The 27,456-nt window shown below is 39.4% G+C and overlaps 1 protein-coding gene across 7 annotated transcripts in view; it reads right to left on the minus strand.

Annotated features, from left to right (window-relative positions):
• The window catches only part of RUNX2 (RUNX family transcription factor 2), a 232,353-nt gene that overhangs the window by 107,493 nt on the left and 97,404 nt on the right, over nucleotides 1-27,456 (minus strand). For all 7 annotated transcript variants that reach the window (XM_070361254.1, XM_070361252.1, XM_070361249.1 and 4 more), the window contains 2 exons: nucleotides 20,524-20,680; nucleotides 14,324-14,428 (listed from right to left, as the gene is read on the minus strand). In XM_070361254.1, the coding sequence (XP_070217355.1) occupies nucleotides 14,324-14,428; nucleotides 20,524-20,680 (262 nt within the window). The remainder of the gene's footprint in view (nucleotides 1-14,323; nucleotides 14,429-20,523; nucleotides 20,681-27,456) is intronic.

Below are 27,456 nucleotides of genomic sequence, written 5' to 3' on the forward strand. Positions count from 1 at the left end.
ATTTCTTGTCTGTCTGCCCACAGAATGGAGGCTCCTCAAAGGTGGGGTCACGTCTGCTCTGCTTTGTATGCCTGGAACCTGGCTAATGGTACGCATTTGATTTTTGAAGGAATTAATGTCTCCACTGCTGGAAATATTTACATTTTAAAATATATCTGGGGGGAGGGGGATTGCACGACGGTAGTAAAAGGTACAGACTTCCAGGGGACTTCCCTGACGGTCCAATGGTTAAGACTCTATGCTTCCAATGCAGGGGATGTGAGTTCGATCCCTGGTCGAGGAACTAAGATCGTGTAGGGTGTAGCTAAAAATAAAAAAGCAAATTAAATAAGACAGCCTATCCCCAAGCTCTCTTTAAAAAACTGGGGAAAAAAATGTTTTACAAAGGTAGAGACATCCAGTTATAAGAGAAATATGTACTAAGGATGTAGTGTACAACATGAGTGATAATTAACATCGTTATATGTGATCTATGAAAGTGGTTGAGAGAGTAAAGCCTAAGAGATCTCATCACAAGGAAAAAACTTTTTTCTATTTCTTGACTTTTTAATTGGAAAAGACCCTGATGCTGGGAAAGATTTAAGGCAAAAGGAGAAGGGGACGACAGAGGATGAGATGGTTGTATGGCATCTCCGACTCAATGGACATGAGTTTGAGCAAGCTCTGGGAGATGGTGAAGGACAGGGAAGCCTGGCGTGCTGCAGTCCATGGGATCGCAAAGAGTTGGACAGGACTGAGCAACTGAACAATAACAACAAGAGATAATGGATGTTGACTGAACTTATTGCAGTAATCATTTCATGACATAGGTAAGTCAAACCATTATGCTGTAGACCTTCTAGGCATTCAGTGCTGGGTGTCCATTATATCTCAATAAAACCGGCAGGAACAAACATCTCTAATTGTCATTTAAAAGGCTCTGTCAGCTGTTACAAATGGGGGTGGTATTTGAGGAGTGGTGCATGTAGTGATGAGACAGGGTGGTGGGAGGAAGGGGCCCTTCTCATGTCCATCGAGTTAATCATTCAGACAAAGCCAGGACCACAGCCCCCCAACAGAGAGAAAGCTGCTGCCTCTTCCAAGACATTAAAAAACTGGAAACTGTGGTCAGTGCCACCATCTTCCTTCTGCTCCTTAAAGTAATTAATCTCATTTCCAGTCATTTTTTCTCCTTTCAGCGTCAACACACTCACACCTCTTGTAGCATTCCATCATCTTTCTGGTGCTACATCTTCATGGCTGATCCCTTCACAGAAGCACTAGCATTTCATTTCTATGAAATTTAATGAATGATGAATATTATTTATTAATATTCAGGCTATCATTGGCAGTGGAAATCTTTGGAGATGGGATTATGGACATTTTTTACATTTTCTTCTTTTGATTAATTTTTATTCTCTAACTTTTCCTCTAAGGCCTTGTCTGTATTTTCTAGTTGAGTGATTTTTTTTTTTAAGGTTGTGTGTTTGTGTGTTAGTCACTAAGTCGTGTCTGACTCTTTGCAACCCCATAGACTATAACCCACCAGGCTCCTCTGTCCATGGAATTCTCCGGGTAAGAATACTAGAGTAGGTAGCTATTCCCTTCTCCAGGGGATCTTCCTGATGCAGGGACAGAACCCAGGTCTCCTGCATTGCAGGCAGATTCTTTACCATCTGATCCACCAGGGAACCCCCCGCTTTTTTTTTAAGATTTAATGAGCTTTATTTTGGTGGTATTCAAAGTGAGATTCTACTGAGGGTTAACCTACAAAATTTGTGTTCATCTCATAGACTTCGATGTTTTAAGCTCTGATGAAGTTTCATTTTAATGAATTCAAGATTCATTTCACAAACATATATAGAGACTATATACACACACAGAGATTTCATATATATGTCTTCTGTGTATGAGGCTATACCTTGGGACTTTTTTACTATATAGCAAGGCTGCCACATCACCAGGCTTGCCTCTCAGGTAACACTACTTCAGAACATCAATCAAGAATATCCTGGGCACGATACCAGGAGCTCCACAACTTTAATGACAAAGCATCAGGGAGTCTGAGCAGTGAATAACTGAACAGGAAGAGACCTGGGCTCCTTGCCCACCTCCATAAATCATCTGCTGACTTGTAGACCGACATGCAGCAAATGAGTTTTCAAGTGCCCATGCCTCAGTTTACCCACCTGTAAAAGGCATAATATATTCCTCAAAGGGATATAAAGAGAACCAGTGAGGTAATGTCTAAGCCTCTGGAACTCCTTGGCAGAAAGGCGCTATATAATTACTATTTGGTACTTAAGTTGCCCTTCATGTGTGCCAAGCAGTTTATGATCATTCCTTGCAAGTTACTCCCAGCTACTCTGAAGTTGTCTTCATGTCTACTTCCACTCAAAGGACGAAGAAACTGAACTGGAGAGAAGTGTAGGGATTTTCCTAGGGTCACTAAGATGGCACTGAGATCACAGAAGAGGACTTTTCAAGTCCTCCCACTCCCTCAACCATAACCGAATCCACATCTTCCACACAAACGATACCTACAGATGAATTCCCCATTACGCTGCTCTGAAACAGCCCTCATGGAGCAAAAAACACTGTAACTTGTTTTTGTAGAATAGAGTGAATGGTGAGGAGATGAAACAGAAACCAAAGCTCTAGAATTAGTAACCTAGACTTCACAATCACTTTTTTTTTTAACACATCTATATTTCTTTTCACTTCCGGTATAACAGTGTTTCAGGACCTTCATAATCTCTCTAAAGGGCTCATATTTTTCTATGAATAATTTTCAGGGCCAACCCTAAGAAGGCATAGAGTCCAGGTTAAATCACCCTGAGTTCTGCCTAGCAAAATGCATGCTAGCATTGCCACACAAGCTGTAGCTCATGAGAATTAACACCAAGAAGGCAAGGGACGAGAAGATGCATGCCACACAGGGTACATAAAGAGTGCGAGAGTTCACGGAAAGGTGGAAAGTACCAGCTTGCTTGCGTGTCATCTGACCTCTTCCCCACCAGCCACTTTGATGAGAGTTGCACAGAGCCAACACTGGAGGCCCTCCGTCCACTTTGCCTACAGAGAGTTCTACCCAAGAGTGTGAACCCAGCTCTCAAACCACGCCCCTCTAGTCCTCACACCTGTTTTCTCCCCTGCTTCATTTAATGACTGGTTTACCATCTTTTGGTAAATGAAGCATCTTTTGGTTCTGAATCCTATACTCTCACTAAAATGACAGAAAACGTGTGGATACAACATCTAAGAAGTGCTGCTCTGGTTGTTCAATGAGCAGCAGCCAGATAACCTCAGAGAGTCAAGTGCAATGACAGAGCTTGTTACCATAAATTTGGATAGAAAGTTACAAAGCACCATAGGGTCTGACCATGAGGAAACAGTGAAGCCGAAAGTTGAGTTTCCTCTCCCTAAATACCCCTGCCTTTGTCTTCTCCCCTTCTGTCTGCAGGAACATTTCTTCCCACCACCCCTCCCCTCACTGGCCCCGGACTTTTCAGAGCATCCCTCTTTCCCTCATCCATCATCCATGGAAGTCCTGGGTCCCATTCCCTTAAGTGCCACTCCACTAGTTTGATCACGACCACCTGAAAGTCTCAGCCCAAAGAATGGCCGGAAGTGTGGCTCCCCAGCCCCCTGAGCAGCTGGACTCTCCACAGGTCCCCTCTCACACCACACCACACTGGCAGCCAGTGGCCACAACTGCCAACATTTTTCAGGAACAAAAACTGGGTCTACCCGGAACAGGTTCTCACTGAAAGAACTACTAAAGAACATACATCAAGAAAACTAAATCCAGAAGGAAGGACCCACGTGTAGGAAGGAATGGTGAGCCAATAAACTGATAAACATACAGGCAAATATGAAATAAACAGTTTAAATACTGATGATGACTAATTCAGGAAGCATAAAACAAAGATAAAAATATCAGACAACAACAAGAGAAGAGACAGAATCAAACTTACGGTTACCAAAAGGGAAAGGGATGAGTCTGGGATTAACTTGTGCACACTACTACATATATAAAATAGATTAAACAACAAGGACCTACTGTATAGCAGAGAGAACTATACTCAGTATCTTGCAATAATGTATAATGGAAAAGAATCTGAAAAAGAATACATATATATATATCATGCAACAGATATATTAGATATATAATATAGTTTTATATAGATTTATATTATATATTATGATATATTTATATATAGATATGTAATAGATATAGATCTATAGATATATAATAGGTATAGATATAGTATAGATCTATATAATAATATAATCTATATATTATTAATATATATTAATAGATAATATATTAATACATTGGTATTTATAATATTATTAATATAATATATAACCTATATATAATAATATAATCTATATAATATAGATCTATGTATAACAGATATAGAGAGATCAATATCTATTCTTTTTCAGATTCTTTTCCATTATAAGTTATTTAAAGTAACCTTTCAATACATTGAGTATAGTTCCCTGTGCTATACAGTCAGTCCTTGCTGTTTAATCTATTTTATATATAGTAGTGTGCACAAGCTAATCCCAAACTCCTAATTTATCCCTTCCCCTTCCCCTTTGGTAACCATAAGTTTGATTCTATCTCTCCTCTAGCAGCTCAGATGGTAAAGAATCTGCTTGCAATGCAGGAGATCTGGGTTCAGTCCCTGGGCCAGGAAGATCCCCTGGGGAAGGGAATGGCAACCCACTCCAGTATTCCTGCCTGGAGAATTCCATGAACAGAGGAGCCTGGCGGGCTACAGTCCTAATACTTCACTGATACTTTACTGATTCACCTTGCTGTACAGCAGAAACTGATAAAGCAACAATACTCCAATAAAAATTATCTTTTTTAAAAAAAAGTATAGTAAGGTTCTATTATCTGAGGTGGACAGAGATTATAATGAATCTCATTGAGACAAACAGACACATTAAAATAGTAATAATGATAATTAAAAGAAAAACAGAAATTGAATGATAATTTGCTAACCAGAGAGGAAAGAGTCAGCACATACCTAGAACAAAACTAGATGAGAACTACTCTATAAAAGGGAAATATCTGCAAAGGGGGTAAATATGAAAATATAAAAACCAAAACTTCATACCATGAGACTACAGAATCCTACATCAGACCTGACATCAGGAATCCACACTGCTAGGGCTGACCTGCTGCAAAATTGCAACCCTTAAACTTGGCGATGACTGCCTTAAGGCCAGCAAAGGCCCAGCCTGCCCACCTGACTCTGTGTTTACATTTAGTACAAGGACTTGGTTGATCATTCTCCCTTCATCTTCCCAAGCCTCCTCCCAATAAAGGATTCGAGATGACTTATTTTTTATCTTAGTATGAGTTTAAATCTGAGTTACCTTTCTTAGAGGAGTCTGGACATAAGCCATAATCCTGAATTTTAATGAAGTACTTTCGTCTGCAAGCAGAGTCCCACCACCAGAGCACAGCAGCAGAGAAATTTCGAGAGGAACAGGGAGCTCTTCCTTTGCTATTAATACTTAAGCACCACATCCCAAATACAGTCTTCTGCATATGACCTTGAATTAATACCGTTGATTTATGTACTTTTTATGCACTGGCTTAATTTCCAAGAGTTTCTCGAAAAAGTGAGCAATTATTTTCCACGCTTGCCTAAATAAAAACTTCAGAGATTTTATATGAAGACCAAAGACAGGTCTATGATAAGACTATGATGTTAGCTGACATTATAAAGGTATCCTATAACATGCTAGGTAGGGACAAGTCTGAATATGAAGAGCAACATAACGAATCTTTTTTCTCTGTTATTCTCAAGTATCTCCTATTTTGCCCTGGCCCAGCCCTTCCTGAAGCAAATGCTATAGTACAAACAAAATAGAAGTAGTTCAGTGATCTATTGGAAATTCTTTCTCTCGGGAAGGAAAATTTATTTTTTATAAAATAAAGCCCAAAAAATGTATTTTTTTCTCTCTCTCAAGTATTTAGCACTGTTTGAAGAATGAATGACTTCTGACTTCCAGTGAGATATAAGCCGGTGACACACTTGGGTCCAGTCGGTGTGTTTTGAGAGCACAGAGAGCTTGAAAACCTGCCACGCTGCTTGCTATATTTAGTGAGAAGTAAATATATCAATGGGAACTGTGTCTGTGGACAGGGAGCTCTACCTGGGAAAGCCACGCTGCTTGTGAACACACGTCCCATACAGTCAGAAAGCACATTCAGAACTGAGAAGCCAGGGGAGAGTGCAAAGGAGGGACATGAGCGTGTTTTAACGGCTGCGATAATTTGCCATGAAAGGATGTGAAGGCCCGGCTCCTTGCTGCAGCATGCCATGTGCTGCTGAATTCAATTACTGCCATGCTGTCTGCGAGCGAAGGAATGTGTAAACAGGCCATATAGCCTTGCATCAGTTCCACAGAATATTGCACAACACAAAATGCCTCTCGATGTGTCATTTCCTTCTTGGCCATCTTCCCAGCTCCTGACAGTCAGTCAACAGAAAAAAAAAAGTACTGCAAGAGATTTAAAACTGCTCCTCTCAAGAGTACATTCCACCAACCACCAGACTTAACTTCCACCAGCGCTTCTGACTCCCTCACCATCCTCCTTAAGGAAAATAGGAAAGGGAACAGTTTTTTTCAACTGTGATTATTCTCTTAAGTCAAAGGTGGTCAATGATGGTTTGGATCTTAGTGACCAGAGGGTACATATTTATGACCATCAAACTGCTGCTTGTGGTTGCTGCCTTGTGAGTATCAAAATGTGGCATGGACCCCTCACTGCCACTCCTTGAGCACCGTGCCAAGGAAGAGCCACGGGAAGTCTGCAAGTCAAGAAGTGGAGGGCGTTTTTGCAGTAGATGGAACTTGGAGGGCATTATGCAACGTGAAGTCAGCCAGACACAGAGAGACAGATACTATGTGATATCACTTATATGTGGAATCTAAACAATACAACAGACTAGTGGATAAAACAAAAAAGAAGCAGACTCACAGATATACAAAACAAACTAGTGGTTACCAGTGGGAAGAAGGAAGGTGGGTGCCATGCAGGAGTAAGGGGGGCATAAAAGGGGTTATTATGGGACAATAAAAAACCATGTGTAGGGACTCCCCTGGTGGTCCTGTGGTTAAGACTTCACCTTCCAATGCAGGGGGTGTGTGTTCAATCCTTAGCCGGGGATCTAAGATCCCATATGCCTGGTGGCCAAAATATCAAAGCATAAAACAGAAGTAATGGTGTAGCAAACGCAACAAAGACTTTAAAAAGTGGTCCACATTAAAAAAAAAAAAAAACTTTAAAAAATATCATGTGTGTGAAACGTTTAAAAATCGTAAAGCCCTATAGAATTTAAAGAATCTTTCACTCAAAAAAAAAAAAAAAAATGTTTTCCCATTTAAAAAAAAACTTGAGGGTTTTTTTTTTTTTTTTTACTAACACTTCCAACCAGAGACTAAAATTCAGGCCTGTGGCATCAGGGATGTGGTACGAGGCTTATCAAGCATTTCTCAAATTGTCTTCACAAACAGCAAGAATGTGAACATATGAACTATGTCCAGACAAATCAAACAGCTTTAAAACAATTTTGCTGTCCTTTCATCCAACACACTTTACATGTTTCCCGTCCTTTTTCACATCTGACCAAGCTCTATATCAGCATCCACCACTGATAAATAAGCAAAGATCAGGGGCCAGGCACCATTAAAGTCTATTCCTACACCCAACCAGGGTGAGAGCAGTGGAGGAGAAAAGCCAGCTGCCACTGACACCATCTGCAATGAGGAATAGCGAATGCCAAGACCATGATTCTTGCCACCCTTTCTGGGGCTGGAGAACTGGATAGAGCGACTAGCCTGGTGGTCCAGTGGTTAAGACTTCACCTTCCAATGCAGGGGGTATGCTTTTGACCCCCGGTCAGGGAAGTAAGAGCCCACATGCTGCAGGGTGTGGACAAAAATTAAACAAATAAATAAAAGATATATTTTAAACTGAACATTCATTGGAAGGACTGATGCTGAAGCTGAAACTCCAATACTTCAGTCACCTGATGTGAACAGCAGACTCTTTAGAAAAGACCCTCATGCTGGGAAACATTGACAGAAGAAGGAGAAGGGGGCAACAGAGGATGAGATAGTTGGATGGCATCACTGACTCAACGGACATGAGTTTGAACAAAATCTGGAAGATGGTGAAGGACAGGGAAGCCTGGTATGCTGCAGTCCACAGGGTCACAAACAGTCAGACACAACTGAGCAACTAAAGAACAGTGAACAACAACAATATTTTAAACTTGAACAAAAATAGTCTTTATGGAAATTTTTACTATTCATTAAAAACAAAATTTTTTAAAGAACTGGGTGGAACAGCATGGGAGAAAAATGAGATGCTTCAGGCCACAGACCACTGTTTTATTTAAGTCTGTCTTAAATGTTCAGTTTATAAGGTAAAACCTCTGCAATCAGAGGTGCACAAGAATGTAGAATAATAAAATGTTCTCTAAAGAATTAAAAACGTGCAATGAACTGGGCACAGGTGACAAGAAGCAAGCAGGAAAAGAAAACAGTTTGGCTGCCGGACATGACCCTGACAAGCTGGTGAAGCCGAGTGCTGAGACGGCCCTGAAACACACAAGGTACCCTGCACACCCAGAGAGGTTCTCCATCACCTAAGCTAGCCCTACTGAAGTCACAGAACGAGTTAAGCAGAGCAGTGCTGTAGCCATGCACCAAGCCTGCAGGAAAGGAGCCAGATCGTGGGAAAGAAAAGGCAGGGCTTTCCCCTTCTCCCCCCAGCTCAGGACAGGTAGGTGGCCAGCACTGACCAAAAGTGTCCCAGTAGCAAAGATACAGATGATGGCTTTGGTCTCTCCTGAAGGGTAACTATGATTTACTTCCCTGGGGCACAGCACACGGAAGCTCTTAGAAACCCATTCATGTGCATTAGGTATCAGATTTGCAGGTGTACTGACAAGGGAGAATTTGTAAAGCTGAGTGGTAGACAGCATAAAACCACCAGGCTTGTTCATTTGAGGATCCATAAGATACTTTGGCTACAGATTTGCCCAGCTGCCAAGCAAGGCAAATAACCTCTTTATGTTCAAATATCTAATATTCTTCTCCCATAAGAGGACTGATCTGGCTTGACTTGCTATTGACCTGCTGATACCAAGCACCACAAGCTATCACCCACCCCTCATTCATCTGGTAATTACCAAACTGGTCTAATTCAAAGTGAAGCTACTAGCACTGGAACTTGGAGTGACCTTGAAGAACTTTAGATGTCTTCCAGAATAAAAAGTCAGAAGACTTTTCAGGAAATGGTACCTCAAAAAATCATTTCTCCTGTGGCAGCAATGATATTTCCGATATAAGCACTGATGGAAGTAGGTGACATTGATGGTCCAGTGAACCACCATCCCCATCATTCATCTTGCAAGATTTTTTTCCCCTCAAGGCCAGGCTGCACATGTCTCTTGTTTTCACCAATAGAATATGTAAGAAGTGACTCTACTCCAATTCTGAGCCTTAAGAAGCTTTACAAAGGCCAGAAAGTTCCCACTTTTGCACCCAAAGGAACCCTGAGCTGCCACATAGGAAGTCAGACTCCAACAGAAAAGGCCACACGGAGAGGGGAGGCTCTGGAACTATAGGAGAGAGAGAAAGGCCCAGCTGTCGCCCCCTTCCTGCTGAGCCTAACCTTCCAGTCACCCCATGAAGGCACCAGACAAGGGACTGAGACCATCAGGCATGTTCCAGCACCAGCTGCCATCTTACCGCAAGAAAGACCATAGAAAACCCATCCAGATGAACCCCAGTCAACCCACAGAGTCGTGAGAAATAATAAACTAGTGGCTGTTTCTTTTTTTTTTTTTTGGTCTTTATTTATTTATTTTTTTACTTTTTCTGCATCAGGAAGCTTTTGGGATCTTAGTTCCTTGACCAGGGATCAAACCTAGGCTTCCTGCAGTAGAGGCACAGAGTGCTAACCGCTGAACCACCAGGGAATTCCCTGGTTGCTATTTTAAGCCACTGTGTTTGGGGATGGTTTGTTATTTAGCAAGAGATAACTGACAGAGCAGCAAGAGAATAAAAAGACTTCTGACTGTGTAAGGTGATTTACTTTTTCCATCCTCTGCACAGCCAATAATACCCTTCCATCACTCTTCCTCCTTAACTCAGAAATACAACAGTAGAATATGACACCACTGAGCAAGATTTCATCTTCCTGGAGAAGTTCTTTCAAAAGGACTGCAGTTGGAAGCAACTGCATATGTGGAACAAAAGATCCTAATAGAATCTGATGTTTGAAAGAGTCAGGCATCCAAATGCATTACTATAGCTGCTGCTGCTCCACTGACTTCTGCTGGTGAACGTACGGCAGTACCTCTTCAGAGCTAACTTGCCAACAGAAGGTCAAAATGCCTTGCCTAAACACCAGGCTGACAAATTTGGGATCTTAAGCATGATGTCATGTCTTAAACTGATAAGCTGGCGGAGAAAATAAATGGCATTTCGTAAAGATGTGTACCATTCTCATGTTTACGCTACTTAAGACGAAGGTTCTAATAAGTCATCGGCTGTGTTCCTTTAAAGGGAAGTTTTATAACTGAGATGAATCACAACTGCAAAAGATCAAAGTTAAAAAACATCAATGATGCCATGGGGTACTTTTTAATCTTGTAATGAGTGATGATCATGTGCTCTTATGAAGTTCGTCCAACTGCCAGCGCCAGATGTGTATATTAAGAGAAGGAGTTGTTTGTGATGTGACAGTACCCGTTCAGCTGCCAGAGACAGAAAACATGGAAGGATGAAACCTTTCTGATTTTCTCAGTGAAAAGCAAGCCTTGGCAGATGGGCTGATAAGTGGGGCCTCCGAGGGCGGCATCGGTGCCCTAGCATCCTCTCTTGGACTTTGCTGTGAACAAGCTGTTTATCATCAGTTCTGCCCAGCTGTCCCCAGGCAGCATGAATACCTGCTCTAGCACAATTTATAACACTTATTAGTGTCATTTACTAATGAGCAGAAATTAGTAAAGCCATCTGCAAGAAAACAAAAAAAAATATTACCCGAGAGAACAGAAGCTAGATGGTATCTATTTCCTGGAAGTGTAGTCTAAGCAAAAACTACAGCAAACTTCTGACGCTGAAACTGATGTAATAATAGCTCATGCTTACTGAGCACTTACTGCCCGACAGTCCCTGGGCTGTGCATTTTAGATACATGACATCACTTAACATCTTTGCAGCAACGGATGAGGAAGATACTATTATTAGTCTTCTCACTTTATTATTAATTATTTTTCTCACTTTAGCAGAGGAGGAAACTGAGGCCAAGACAACTTAGGTAACTTGCCTATCACCACACAACTGGTGAATGGTGGCATCCCGGGCTTTCAATCCAGACAGCCTGATGCAAAAGCCCACACCCTTAATCACTGTCCTGTTGCTGAGTAAAGACCCAACCAGTTAACCTGGAACCTGTCCTTGTTCAAACAGCTCATCTGCCAAAAGTAGTCTTTTCAACTTATACTGTGATCTTCTGAAGAAGGAGTGAAATTCCATTAACAGGACCAAGAGAGCAAAAATACTCAATCCCTTCAAACTTTCACAGTAAGAAACAGACGTACAGTCTTTCAATAACAACCATTACTTACAGAATTAAAATTTTGTGGGAGAAGATGCTAAAACAATTGCACTCACTGTCTTTTTTTTCTTCCCTCAGAATTTTCCTAAATCTCTTCTCTGTTAACGGTTGAGAAAATAAGCCACTTTGAAGAAGTCGAGAGCAGTGGTTGGCAAACCACAACTTGTGTGCCAAATCTGACCACCCCCCAACCCATTTTTGTAAATAAAGTTTTATTGATATGCAGCCACTACCATTTGTTTATGTATTGTTGAAGGCTGCTTCTGAGCTACACTGGTAGAGTTGAGTCCCTGTGGCAGATATCATAGGACCCAGAGAGTTGAAATCAGTTCCTATCTGGCACGTTACAAAAAAAGGCTGCCAATTCATGTTCTAGAGGATTCTTCATTTAACATTATATACACACCTATCAATTAAAAGCCTTCAACTCACAGTTGAAGGAAATTGAAAATCTTGGGCATTTTCCACACCTGAGAGTCTCAAAACTAAAGAACAATATTGAGAAGAGGGTTTTACTTACAAACATCCAATGCTCAGACGGCCAAGAGCAGGACAGAAGGAAATAACCCCATACTGAGAATTCAGGTTGTAGGATTAAAATGTTACTGATACCAGACACAGCCAGACACTGAGTTTGGCCAGTCACCTTGTGATGTCAGAGAAATGACATCGCATTTCCACAGATATTTTTGGTTTGTGAGCAGATCTAGGGCAGAGGTCCGCCACTCGATTTCTATATCTGCTTCTCCCCAGCACCTTCAGCAGCATCAAAAGCCTAAACTCAGGTCACATGCATACTATCTGCTCTATCCCTAACTCTCACTGCTTTCAGAGCACTTCTCTGTCTTTACAGGGACTGAGCCTAGCAACTGTTCATTCTGCCAATGGCCTCCTGGGAATGAGGTGATACTACCCTTGCTTGAAAGAGAAGTGACTCTCCCAAAGCTGTTCTACCTCCTTCTTTCTGTCACCACTTTCAGAATGAGGCAGCACCCACCTTCCCCTGCTTCCTCTCCCAACCATCAAGTCTGAGCATCAACTTGTGAGCATCTGGAGATATACACAGAGAAAGAGAGACATACACACACACACAGTGATGGTTTTTCCAAGAACTGAGAAAAGCAGCTGAGATCAGCAGGAAACATCTTTACAAAATAAGTATTAGTTGTGTTAAACGTGAAAAGACTACCATCCTGCTTGGTGCATTATTGAGGGATGTCCCTGCCTTTTCAGGAACTCGGGGGCTAATCAGATAAAATGCTAGAGGTCTTCCATCCTAAGCCATCGTTCCAGACGGACAGTGGTCCAGAAAAGTCAGGCAAAAATCTGAAATCAGGCCAGATAGCCCTAGGCTGATCCATTCACCTGCACTGCATGATTGCTGGCCCTGAGGACCAGAGACGGGGCAACCAGAGACGTGTGTGTGGCCACCGCCTAACAGGACACTCTTAACCTGAGCAGACAGAGCCAGCGCTCCCATTGTTGGGAAACCTAGAAGAACGCCATACACATGAAAGACGGAGAAAAGAAAAACCTCAAAGACCGACTTGTCAGGCAGGAAACCTCCCTCGTTTGGGCAAGCAGTCAGCCTTCGTGAGAAGAGACAGTGCAAGAGGAGTGGAAGGCAACACGTCTTCCCATGGCTCAAGGACAGGCAGCCCCAGGGGCAGAGGGGAGGCAAAACTTCACCAGCCCTTTGCTCTCGATTTTAGGAGAAGAAGAGCTATGCCATTGTCTTGGCAGGTGTATCATTATATAACAAAGATTTCTGCCAGCTGTCCCTCCACCACAAGCCAAATTAAACTCTCCAAACACAATGGCTACATCTCCAGTGGATTCACTCATCAAAGGCGGAGTTCTGTGTGATGTTTCCATTGGCACGGAATTTTTAAGGTTGTATGTATTAAATAATATTTAATCTTTAAACATATTTAAATTCAGCTCTGGTAAGTATGTTCAAATCAGTTTTAGGGGTGGAGGGGGGAGCAAACCTGTTTTAATTTAGATTTAAGAGGAAAATGCATATTAGCCCAAATGGATGATGGGCACTGCCTTCAAATGATGCTGGTTCAACCTGTCAGATGTCCCAGGAGACAAATAAACCAAGTTGGATTTAAGTCTGGCTTGACTCTATCTGCTAAAGAAACTATCTATGGCAATTACTAGAACATGAGCAAACAACAGTGTTGTAACAATCAAGCAAGTTATCATTTGCAAATAAATTCTTTGTAATTAAGCAGTGTGCTCTCTATAAAGGGAATTGAGTGGGCGAGTTAAAAAGTTAAAACACATTCTTAGACCATGGGAAACACACGCAAAAGCTTTTTGACTAAGCTCAGGATTTTGCAGTTTATTGTTTTCTTCCTCAGCTCTCGTGGGTCTGTTCTGCCTCATCTATTGTGTCCAGTGGATGAGCAGAATTTTTTAGCAAAAAAACTTACAGTAACGGAAATTCATAAAGTTATGTTGGGCTTAGCAATTTTGGGGCAAAGGTGAAAAGTGTAATTTGATTTTCCACTAACTGTGAAGATCTAATTGCCCCTCGTAAAAATATACGCAGATAGCAAACTCGGCAAAGAAACTCTTCACGTGAAAGGAGCACTAACTTATCTTGGATAAATTCCTCACAGGGTCTCCACAAATTCTATTCCCATTTCCAATAGAAAGGCAAGCACTTACTTCTGGGTTCCCGGGGTCCATCCACTGTGACTTTAATAGCTCTGTGATAGGTGGCAACTTGGGGAGGATTTGTGAAGACAGTTATGGTCAAGGTGAAACTCTTGCCTGCAGATAGAAAAGGGAAAATCCACAGTGAATATAAAAAGACGGTATTGATAAAATGGCAGTGCTAATGTCTACATTGCATTTAAGCATCTCTGAAGAAGTAACCAAACACAAACAAGGGTCAAGACTCCTTATTCTAATGAGAAACCCTCTGATGGCTACTTTAGGGAGTTACTAAGCTCATGAGCACTAAAATCCTCATCTTCATGGCAGTCTTGTACAGGGAGGCTCCAATTTCAAAAAAAGAGTTGCTCAGTAGCAAGAGCTCTAATGCAAACAAAAACTCTTGACCACTTGAAGAGGGTTCTCTTTGCTTTCAGTTTTTCTACAACATCAGGAACACATCCAAGCAGACAATTTTAGAAGTCTTTATTTAGGATTAGGTCATGACCCCATGAGAGAACAATACTAAATCACTGTTGATTATGCTATTGACTTCACATGGCTTTAGTATTTCATTTGCTTAACTGCACTACAATGAGAAGATGAAAGAGTAAGATTCTTATGGGAATCATTTTAACAGGAGCCAGTGTCTCCCGTCCTGGCCTTAATGTGCCTGTGGTATGATGATTTCATCATTACTGGAACAAAGTTTTTCTCCTCCCTGCCCACCCCTTCCCTAACATACCTCCTCGTCTAAGAGCCATCTTGAAATGACTCCCTGACAGTAACTTATTTTTGGCTAAATGTACATGACATCTCCCAATGTAAATATGAACGCTTGCTTTCAGCAGAGGGTGTGACTCACTGAAAAAGTGCATTTGATGTTTCAAATTAATGAGCTAAAAAAAGGTGATGGGGGGGCGGGGAGGTGGAAGGGGGAAGGGTGGCAAAAATGATGGGGAAAAGTTTGGGTGCAGATCTGGCTGTTTGCTTTCTCCAGAAGAAGATACCAGACTCTGCTACCCAGACTCACTGACAGTTGTAATCAGTTAGATTTGCGACGGTTAGTCATGTCAGATAGTCAAAACTGCAAACTGTTACAAGACAGGAAAAGGTGGGCGTGAAGCAGTGACTCAATAAAACATTCAGCAATCTCAGGCCAGAGAATTCATTTAGCCTGCTCCTGGGACAGAGCTTTGAAAAGCTCCTTTCCTTTTGCCTTTTTTTTTTTTTTTTTTTTGGTCAAAGACTGTTTTTCCCTTTACTGAAAGCAGAGGGTATGAAATCAAAACACAAATCTTAAACAATATGTAGCAACACAGAGTTTAATGCAATCTTTTCAAAGCTTAATATGGAACAGGTTGTAGAGGAGGCTTAATGTAGAACAGGTCTTTGGCTGTCAAGTCTAGTGAATGGGTTTTCTTTTCAACCCAGACCATGTTAAGTTCCTAAAATATGTTTAAGACACATATCATTTGTTACTAGGCATATATAGTTTTAAGTCTCTTTGGCTACCCTGTGGCTAAGAAGGTGGGGAGGGGATGGGGAGGAAAGAGAGAAAGGCAGGGGGAGGGAAATATGAGGAAAATGAATATTGATTAGAAACCTGTGAAGTGCCAGTCACTTCATACACATTATCTCATTTAATCCTACCCACTCAGGTTTATCACCCTCATTTCACAAATAAGGAAACTGAAGCTCAGAGAATCTTACTAATTTAACCACACAACTAATAAGTGGAAAAAAATCAGGATCTGAAACCAAGTCTTCCAGACCCTAAAATTAATGTTCTTTTTGACTTTGTTAGAGAACATTTTTAGAAACTAATAGGTAATTTATTGCTACATGTGTCCCAAACAGCTCTATCAGACCAAGAAACAAATATAAATCTACTAATTAAGTATGTCAACCAGAATGATGAAATCATCTATCTTTAAAGTGTCACTGATATTCTATATTTTATCCATTATATATTGAATGTTATATGGATTTAAGAAATTTAATTATCTGGTTAGGGAACAAAGGATTTATTATAAACATTAAGACTAACCAGAAGAATAAGGCAGCCAGGAGTCGGAACTACTCACAGAAAACTGAAAGTCTACAGAAATGGAGATTAGAAAGTTGAATAGGAAGCCACTGGATCCACATCAGGACCTTAAAACAATGGGAAGATCTGGAGGAGTGAACTGGCTGCACTCCCAGATTGAAAGTTAATTTGCATTAAACCATTAAAAAAAAAAAAGATCCATTCTGGGTTGGATCAATGGCCTGTGAGCCAGGACTGGGTTTCTAACAGTGCTTCAAGAGTGGTGCTTAGAAGACAGTTGTCATCCATGGCACGAATCTTGATAAACCAAGGAGGTACACATCTCAATTGTCTTTGCTGCTGCTGCTGCTGCTAAGTCGTTTCAGTCGTGTCCGACTTTGTGCGACCCCATAGACGGCAGCCCACCAGGCTCCCCTGTCCCTGGGATTCTCCAGGCAAGAATACTGGAGTGGGTTGCCATTTCCTTCTCCAATACATGAAAGTGAAAAGTGAAAATGAAGTCGCTCAGTCGTGCCCGACTCTTAGCGACCCCATCGACTGGAGCCTACCAGGCTCCTCCGTCCATAGGATTTTCCAGGCAAGAGTGCTGGAGTGGGGTGCCGTCGCCTTCTCCGTCAATTGTCTTTAATGACTCTTAATAACCGCAAGAGACAGTGCCCATGAATTTACCTAAACCATTTCTGAGAATATTGCTGTTTGAGACTTTCACAACGTACTCTGGATATTAAAATGCATTGATGCTTCTCCAAATTCATAGAAACACCTCACATAGGAACAAAAGAAGGTGAAATACAAAACTCACCATCCAATGTTCACAACAGAACCGATTTTCTATAAAGACTTCATTTTAAAAAGAGTTGGGTCTGAGAGAAAGGAAACCAATATGAAAGTCTGATTGAAGTCTTCTAAAATCAAATCCTAAGAATCAAGATGTACTTTAACAACTAAAACAAAAGACAAGGAGGTTCCTCCCACTTCTTACTGCCCCTTCAGAAGGAACACGAACCTAACGGTTCCAAAAACTATCATCCAACTAGGTCATTTGCTCTCGTCCCTATAAACAGTGATACATTTCTGAAGTCAAATGTTTATATGAGTATTTGTGACTTACTTCCTTAAATAAAAAAAAAAAACTTTTCCAAATCCCATTGTTTATTACTCTCCATAAGTGATAAAAAAAATGCAAGCTCTTACTTAGGGAGCTAGCACTCGTTAGACACCTAATTGTAGCATCCTTAGCTTTATCTAGGAACTAGTTCTGCAATATGTCCTCAAGTCATATATTTTCTGAGATACACATAGGACCTGTCATTGAAAGGCAATTCTAACCTAGCCCGAGGGGCTGTCAGAAATAGTGGGGAAAGTTAAGACTATAAGCACAGATTGTATCCGGAATTGACAAAGTACCACGCTCTGCACACTACAGGTGTTTAGAAGTGCTTGTAAATTACAAGCAACTCGCTTGACGTCAAAAGTGAGGAAGCACACCAAGAAAACTTAAAGACCAAAGTCACTTTCAATACTTGGCTTAACATATAAAGAAGAAAAAGAGAAAAGACAATTTAAAAATGTAAGCCACTCTCCACTGAATGCAAGTTTCACCGAAGCTCTACTCGTATTCCAAAGCACTTCCAAAAGCTGTGGTCCTCAGATAACCCATAAGGCCAGAGTAAGTAGCAATGTTACTGCTTTACAAATCGAAAACTGTTTTTTTAATTCCTGAGAGTGTATCTTTCTACCCATGAAAAAATGTAGCATTTGAGGAACTTGCTGTTTTTTTTCATTTTTTAATGCTACTGAAAATAGAAAATGTAAATAGCTGGGCAGAAGATACAATGGCAGCATCTTGTTGACCCAGACTTAAAAACTTGAGAGAAATATAGAAGTGTGAAAATCAAAGAGGAAGCTGGAAAGGGACTGTTAGAAGCAGGTCAGGTACACAGGCAGGTTAAAGGGTTTCCTGCCACTGAAGAACTGACCCATTTTTTTTTTTCAAAGGGTAGTATCTCATCAATATTCTCTGTCCTTTTTCCCCTCTTCATTTCAGCTTGATATTACTGTTTCCTTTCATATAATATTAATGCCCTGATTTAAAAATCTATTATTAGTGATACATCAATTTTTCTTTCTCTTTCCACTCACTCCCCCCACCCCCAATCTAAGTCTCGAAGACAAGTCTGGACCAATTTCTCCATCCTGCCTCTGGCAGCAGACTGTGGCATTTCAGATCCTCCACCAAGTCCCGGCTGCTTCAAAGGAAAAATCCTACTTTCTTCAGTTAAGATCATAAGAAATATAGGGGGAGGGGGTCAGCTCTGTTTGGACATAATTACACTTCATCAAAAGAAGCTTTCTTCATCTTCCATGCGTGAAAAGTCTGCAAGCAGTTAAGTCTGTCTTTTTTTTTTTAAATATAAAAATTGCTATTTGGGAAACCAGCCAAAACTCAGAAAGCCAATATAGTAAAACAGTGCACACCCTTTGTTTCTCTTTGAAGTTTCTTAAATAAATATGTTGAGGGTTTACAAAGTACACTATCACTTTGCCATAGTTTCTACTCAAACTGATCAGAGAAAAGTTATGCAGCATCCATATCATACAAAAGCAAGATAAATGAAAACTCGTTTGTGTCTATAAAATGATGTATAGCGCCTGGTCTTTTAAATACTAAAATTTAACAAAGTAATATTACATTAGAAGAAAGATGCCCTTCAGAAGATACAGGTTCAGAAGATACATCATGTTCAAATTTCTCTTGATTCTTACTAGAAAAAAAGAAATTTGAATTGTACAGTGGGCCTACACAGTAACTGCGGGGAAAAATGAATACACACTCATAAACACTTTACACCTAATCAGTCAAGAGTGAGACTAAGATGTATCTTTCTTTTTCTTTTAATGAAAGTGAACTATACCTGATGCAGAGATAACCCCTTGAGTTTTGATTCTACCAGAGGCTCTCATTTTATTTCAAATCTTCAGTGACAGTATCTCATTAGCATGCATCATTTTTTTTTTAAGTTAAAAAGTACAACTTCTTGGCCCTGTTCCTAGAAAGTAAACTAAAACTACTCACCGGAAACAGTCTTGCATGAATTTCCCTTATCAAGTTTTTACAATGGTAATAATTTGACATCTGATCCAAACTAAAGGGCAATTATTGGACATGGTTTAAAAATTGATGCTTCTCATTTCCTAACACAAACCTGGGTTGAAGTCATTCCACAGGTCTTTATAATTTATTTATAATTTATTTCACTCCAGTCCTAAAGTGGTCTATTTTCCCTCTTCTCATCAAAATACTTAAAATGGAAATGTCAGATTCAATCAATCAGTAAATGAACATAAAACTTCTAATGAATGATGATTAAAAGTCTTGCCATAGAATAAGTAAATAAAAGCCAAAATACTGGTTTTCTTTGAGACTTTTTAAAAAAAATATTAACCGCATTTATGAAACAGCTACGAAAACCCTAAAAAGGATTATTTTCTCTTTTATGATCTTTTTAAGGATTCCTAATATTTGAATGGGGGGTATGGATGGTGGAAAGTCTTAAATAATGTGGAAATATTTAGAGTCCCAATCATTCATCTGTCTAGGCAATTCCACATAGTCATTCTAACATAAGTAATACATTATTCACTTATTCAAATGAAAAGCCTTCTATAAAAGCCTATGATTTTTAAATAAGTTCCTATAGGAGTAAATTAAATCCTACAGAGGTAACATATGTGACAAGTGAAGAGCATTATGCTAGCTGTCCTTGCTACAACTTAGAGCAAAATTGATATTACCAGGAAATTGATCCAATGCACTCCCTTTTCTTTGCCCTTTGCCACTGAATGTACTCAGTTATTTGGCTCCTCATAACTCAGAACTTGAATCTCCAACTGTTCTTCCTTCCACCTCATATGCTCACACCCTGTGAAATTAGGAACTGGTCCTTCTGAAAACATTGTTTGAATTTTCAATATCATAAAACAAATGAAAAAGGCCTGAGTACTCACTAAAACACTCAACCTCATCTGGACGTATTTAAAGAAAACTTTCAGTAATTCTATTCGGTAGAAGGTGCTGATTTGTATACAGACTTAGCCTACATTTCATCAGAGGATCCTAAAGTGTTTATTCCATTATCCGTATGAAAAACCAGAGACCTACCTCTTCCACTCCGGCCGACAAATCTCAGATCGTTGAACCTGGCTACTTGGTTTTTCATAACAGCAGAGGCATTTCGGAGCTCAGCAGAATAATTTTCATCGTTACCCGCCATGACAGTAACCACAGTCCCATCTGGTACCTCTCCAAGGGCTACCACCTACATAAAACAGGAAAGATAGCAGCAATAATGGCATCTCAGAAAAGCTGAAGAACTGAGAATATAGTCTCATCATAAAGGATGCACTGTATCAGGACTTAGTGCTCTAGTCCAGGAATGGCAGACAGGACGGAGGCATCTGCATACGGGTTCGGATGCCACTTCAAACAGACCAACGTTTCAGGGCCCACCCATTTCAAAGGCATGCAAAAGCTTCCTTCATTTGTTGTTGGACTCTTCACAGAATATATGTACATTTTTATTAAATCCCCATGTTAAGTTGTCCATAGGAATTATACCACAGAAGGAAAGCTGACGGCCCATGTGCAGACTGCATCATATGTATTAAGGCACTGCCTGTCTGCAGCCTGGAGCTCCCTGAGGTGTGGTCTCAGCCAGATCACAGCCCCCACCCCCCCACCCACCCCCCCCAAAAAAAAGGAAGTGTGGTCAGCTCTATGGGATAAGACATTTAGGGGAAACCTTACAGTTCCTGATTACAGGGAAGTCTAAATGTGGTATGGTATCCAGAACTACATTTCATCAACTTACTCTGAGCTAGATATTCAGCATTCAATCACACTGCAAATCATGACAGAGTGCCCACTCTGGAGTGGGACCCAGTGGAATATACAAAGCCATCATGAGCTTAAAGTCTAGGTACAGGAATAAAGACATGTAACCAGCTGAAAATGATCACTGACACATGAGTGGTACAGACAGAAAATGCACCTTTAGCCAAACTTCTGTCTCATCCTATCTGCCATCTTGGAATGTCACACTTGCCTCCTTAATCTTCAGCAGTTAACCTGCAGCCGACTAACTCGGGAAGTCAGGATCCAGAATAATCAGCCTTTGAGGCTAATAAACATTTTTCACTGCTGCCAGGGAACACACTTTTAACCAGGGTCAGCTAACTTGCAGATAGGTGCCTCTGATTAACATGGAGCCCGGAAGGGACTGTCGGTGCAGAGTCTTTGCTGTCGTACATAAAACACACTATTCTTAAACCTATTACCAAGGGCCTGCCTCTTAATAATATCCTTTCTCGCAGCTAACTTCCAGGATCCTATAATATTCAGATGATTTCCATCTCTTGCTCATTCCACTTCCAGATGCCCTTGCGGTGACTAACCCATGGCTCCAACTACAGTAACCCCACCACCCTCCAATGACAATACCCATGTGTGCTTGCCGTCTGGCAAATATTACCCTCACCCTTCTGTTCCTCCCTCTTTTATCAAGATGTCCATAAAGCAAACCAAAGCATTTAATTCCGTGCCCCCAATACAATTCGTACATAACTCTCATTAAAGCAGATTTCTTACAGCATGATGAAACAGACATGATCACTATACTTTAGAACTTCCTTTCCCCCACCGAGGAAGCCTGCTCCAACACCCCTCCACTCTGCCCTTGGCTCCAGCCAGGGAAACAACTCAACAAACAAAAAGCAAAAAAAAAATGTCAATATTTTTTTCACCTTTACTGTTCTTTTAGGCTGTTTCTCAGTTCTATGCCTCCTTTAAAGTGAAGTCACTCAGTCGTGTCCGACTCTTTGCGACCCCGTGGACTGTAGCATACCAGGCTCTTCCATCCATGGGATTTTCCAGGCAAGAGTACTGGAGTGGGGTGCCATTTCCTTCTCCAGAGGATCTTCCTGACTCAGATCTTGAACCCGGGTGTCCCACATTGTAGGCAGACACTTTACCATCTGAGCCACCAAGGAAATCCATGCCTCCTTTTGGTTTAAAATCTTAAAGCTGTCCTCAAATTATAGAACCCACTTCTATAGTATCCCATTGTACTCAAATAATCCTCATTTCAATGTACATATAGGAATGACCATCTTACTCCCTTTGATATGCTAGCCCAAAGCTAAGAGACTCTCTCTAGCGGCCCAGATTATTTGAGACTAGAAATTACAAGAGGCAGGGGCCTTCATCTGCCTTGTTCACCACTCTATGCTCAGCTCCCAAAGCAGTGCCTGGCACAGAGTAAGTGTTTGATAAATATTTTTGAAATGAATAAATGAAACAGCTCCATAAAGAGCATCATGTCCCACCGCCAACAGTCCGTGAGAGAACCAGTTAAAGTTTGAGTCAGCACTCCCAGCTAGAGGCAATATGCCCTTGCTCCAAACTAGTTTTCTGACAACTTTTTCCATCCCAGAGGAGAGGGAATCATGCCCACTGTCCTTTACCCGGAATATACGGTTACTCTATTCAATCTGAGAAGTCTCCCAGGTCAAGGGTAAATCCCATGAGAGCATGACTTCCTTCCTGCATACTTGATCTAGTGCCTCAAGCAGCTACTGAACCCAGGGAATGCTGTACCCCTGACGGGGGCAAAGTACTCATCAACTTTTCAAATTCACAAGGCCAAAATGTGCACATCTGAAAAATACTGAAATAACTGTGTTTGCCAGTATTCATTTGAATGCTTGACATTTTTTACACTCAGCATATTGTGTTTTAACACCTGCTGTGTGGCTTTCTATGTCAAAGTAAATATGGAACCAGTAAGTGTATTAATGAAGGCAGAAAAGTTGAACTCTTTAGAAGAGAATTAATGCACCAAAAATCAAGAGACCCTCGTCTTTCCCCCCACCTCTATTACCCCTCTGCCATGATCGCAAGTAACTTCATCTCCTGAAACTACAGTTTTCCAATATAAATTGGAGATAATTTTTTTAAAGTCTGTAAAATGTAGAAGATATACCATAAGTATAGAGTATAATTATAATGATGTGCTTTTAGTAAGATGAGCAGGCTAACTTCTGTTCCAAGTCGGCTGTGTGCTAAACACAGGCTTTTCCTTATAAGCATCCTTAAAGGGTTCAATTCAATATGTAATTCTTTACTTCATGTCCTGAGATGTTTTTTGGTGTTGTTGAGAGATATAGGACTGCTGATGGGTTTCACTCCAGGCTGGCAAAATTTTCGGAAAAAAAGTGAAGAAATCTGCCCCAATATAAAGGTTTTTTAGAGCTCTGGGACATTATTATTTTACTGCATATTTTTAATATAATGGATTTTTTTTTTTAGTTAGAAGAAAAGGAAAATTGATTCAATATGGGAAAATATGAAAGAAAAGATCCCTAAGAGTGAAATACATAAATCCATTTTTCTTTGCTTAAGCAGTATAATAATGGCTATATTAAATAATGGTATGTTTTATGTATCACATTTAATAACAAAACATATAGGTCATCACAAATTGTGTGAGTCTTCTATGAGGCTTACAACTTGGCCTGGAAAAAAAGTGCTAACTAACAAGATATAGTGATAACTTTTCCTGTTTTGGCTGAATTCTATTTTAGTAGCTAAATCTATTGGGTTGTTTTTTTTTTTTTTTCCTGCTATTCACTCTACCAAATCAGATTGACTAATGTTTTTCTGAGGAAAAAAAGGGAGATACAGAGAATATATTTGACTTTATATCAATCACAAGTATAATTATATGTTTGAGGATTTAAAAAAAAAAAAAAAAGAAGTAGATCTCTGAAGCTAAAAAGTTTCCCTTGGAGATACTCAACTGTGTTTATCTAAAAGAAAACCAAAAGAATCAAGAAATTTTTACACATTTCATCTGCACCAAACCCAAGCAATGCAAAACATTTTAAGGGGTAGACAGCACTCAAAAATCACTTTTTAATTAGTTAGTTTAGCACTCAAAATTTTGTTTGCACACCACCCAATACAAAAGTTCTGTTCTGCAAAGAATAACTTGTGATGAAACTTTAACAGTTACTTTTCTAGGTGTTTTTCAAATATAAAATCTACCAATTCAAGAAACTTCATGGGGAAGAGGGAAGTAATTTTGTGTCCTGACATTTCAGAACAGAGAAAGAAGTTCCTTTATTTAGCGCACCTCACGATAACTAGCATTTAAATCACATGATACAGAGCTTGTGAAAAATAAAGTAAAAGGATATTTAACTCTAAAAACACTATTGAAAATTTTTATGAGGCTTCCTCTGACTAAATCTGTGAGCTACTCTGAAACCGGAGCAATAGAGAATTAACTCAGGCCCTTAAAATTGTTTTTGTGGTCTTATTATATGGAAATTTAAATTGCTTATGACATTTCCATAGACAGAAGTCAAGTCTTCACTAATCAATTACTCTTAAAGACCAATATCACTTGGGCACATTGTACTTGCAGCAAAATTGAAATACAATTATTTTTCAAGATAGAATCTGACCAAATCTATCTTTGGAATAAAAAGAAAGGTCAGGGAGTAATTGCAAAAAGGAAAAGTTTTATTCCTATGGTAATTATGTAAAGATAACTTTAAATAAACTATCACAAAGTTTCACAAATATTAGTTACTTTTAGACTCTAACCTAGAACTTAGAAAAACCTGATTGAACTGTACAGAGAAGAGTAAATATAAAATAGCATTTCTTAATTTTTATACTATATGTCAGAGAAATTTGATGGGCATTATTTCAGTTTAAGCCAGAAATTCACAAGCCATGCATCAAACCAATTTAGAGCATCTAACAATGGATATTCTGGACTTCTAAAAAGATAAAAACAGCAATCCCAAAGGGGCAAAAATAATTAATGACATTTTACCATGCCTGTTTTCAAATATAAGTTTTTTAAATTTTTTGTTTATTTATTTTCCATCTAAAACTATTTGTTTCCATTGTCTTACCAGTAAGTTTTATATTTACTCAATCCTAAAATTTTGAATTTTAAATAATTTTTCTTGCATCTAAAGGCATAACACAAAAATAAGTCTGTCTTCAAACAACTTGAGATCTATTATGATGTACATAGTTTTGCACAGCAACTCAGAGTAGGTTTAGCAAAGTTTTAACAGGCTTAATAACCTGTTTTCTTTGTTTAGGTATAATTACATTAAAATGACACAAACATAAAATCTGATCGCTAATTACGTAAGGAAAATACAACTCACTATGTCAAATAGGTATTAGCTACATATTTGCTTATGAAGAGAAAAATGGCCAATGATGTCAAAAAATTATTTTCAAATAGAAATTGCTCCATCATTTTGAAACCCTACTTGTGACAAATACTGAAAGGTATTATTAAACATGCAGAATTAACTATGAGCAATAGATCATATATCAAAAAATGTGTTTTCTTTCTTTAACACTGCCAGAAAAACATATGATCCTGGTAAATATACAGAGCAGTGTTCACTAAAAGCAGTGCAATAGTCTTACACTACTTTTAACTTTAAAATACACATCTGGACTTAAAATTTCTACATAGTGTTTCAGCTTGAAGCTATTTAAAGCAACTGAGCTACGAACCCTGAACACCAAGCTTCAGGATGAAAATGCTGACAGACTCCTAACTTACAAGGGTGCTACTGGCTACAGGGCTAACACGTTCTCCCCACTGTTTCTACCTGACCATTAACTAATGCAATGAATTTGCATATCGCTTTCTCATCACTGCAGCTACCCAAGACAGAAAGGGCCTGGGATCCTCTAATAGTATGCCTTAACTATTTTAAGCTTTCAGTGACATACACCTGAGAAAAACGTTAAAAATATTTATTTCCATTTCCTTGACACCTGGGAGGACTGAACATTTCAAAACTGCAGAACTTTGTTAAAAATATAACGTAATAAACAACTTGGTGTAGTTTAAAGCATACAAGTTGTTTTTGCCCTTTTTCACGTCAGCGTATAAATGAATTAAGTACTCTCGTATAATTCCAAAACACGATCAGATGAGCAACGCTAGTACATGACATGTCTTAATGCAATACACCACCAATATCATTTTGAAGCACTGTTTTAAGTTAACATATCAAAACACAGTCTACTGAATTCATTTCTGATCTTCTACTTTGCAGAGCTCAGTGTCACAGGCATAAAATATGGGCTCAATAAATATTATATTGATTTGAATACCAGACTTCTCAACAATTAAGTTCTATATTAAATACATTTACCTGTCTGCTATCTACCCAACAACACTATAATTTACTTTGTACATAGCTCTGAATATGATAGCCAAATTGCTGTCACCACTTTTAAAACTGAGACTTCTTCATATTACTTCTTCTTTGCAGATGTATTTGATTATGTTGCAAGAGTCTAGAAAGTCTACCGCTCACAGGCTTTTATCTCGAAAGTAAGGTAAAAAGAGGTTGATTTTACTAACATTCAGATGAAAACAAACAAAAATATTGTCAAAATCTGGATGTTCCGAGTATCTACACATCTTTTTTCAATAGAGACAAAACTTCTATATTGAGTGGATGTCAGCTGTCCGCCACTATTTGAATTTTGTTAAACACAAGTTTAGGGAGGTGGGAAAACATGAAAGTCAAGATGTATGTTAATTCAATTTATCTTTCAGTTAATACAAATTAAAACATTCAATTTAATATGGCCATGTGTTATCTATGGTTTTGTTTACTGGTTAAAAGTAAAATTACTCTATAATTAAAAATAAGTATGATGAATAACAGAGAAAGCAATTTATTTTCAAAATAATTTTAAAAGGGTGGTAATGAGAAAAGATAGCCAAAACATCTGAGAACAGCTCAAACTAAATTGCATTCTATCTTTGTGCCAAAAAGAGCCTTTCTAGTCAAAGTATTCATGCTCAGAATCAATTCAGCACCATAAATCCAAGAGTATAGTTCAAGACATTTATACCTTAAAACCATGTTTAGCAAAACTAACGGAATGCAGAATATCAAACGTCTAGAGCCTTCATTTTTTCATATCCTGACTTCTGGCATTTTACATATATAATATCTATTTATTTTTATTATTTGC

Source organism: Bos mutus, chromosome 23, assembly GCF_027580195.1.
Source record: "Bos mutus isolate GX-2022 chromosome 23, NWIPB_WYAK_1.1, whole genome shotgun sequence".
Taxonomy (NCBI): domain Eukaryota; kingdom Metazoa; phylum Chordata; class Mammalia; order Artiodactyla; family Bovidae; genus Bos; species Bos mutus.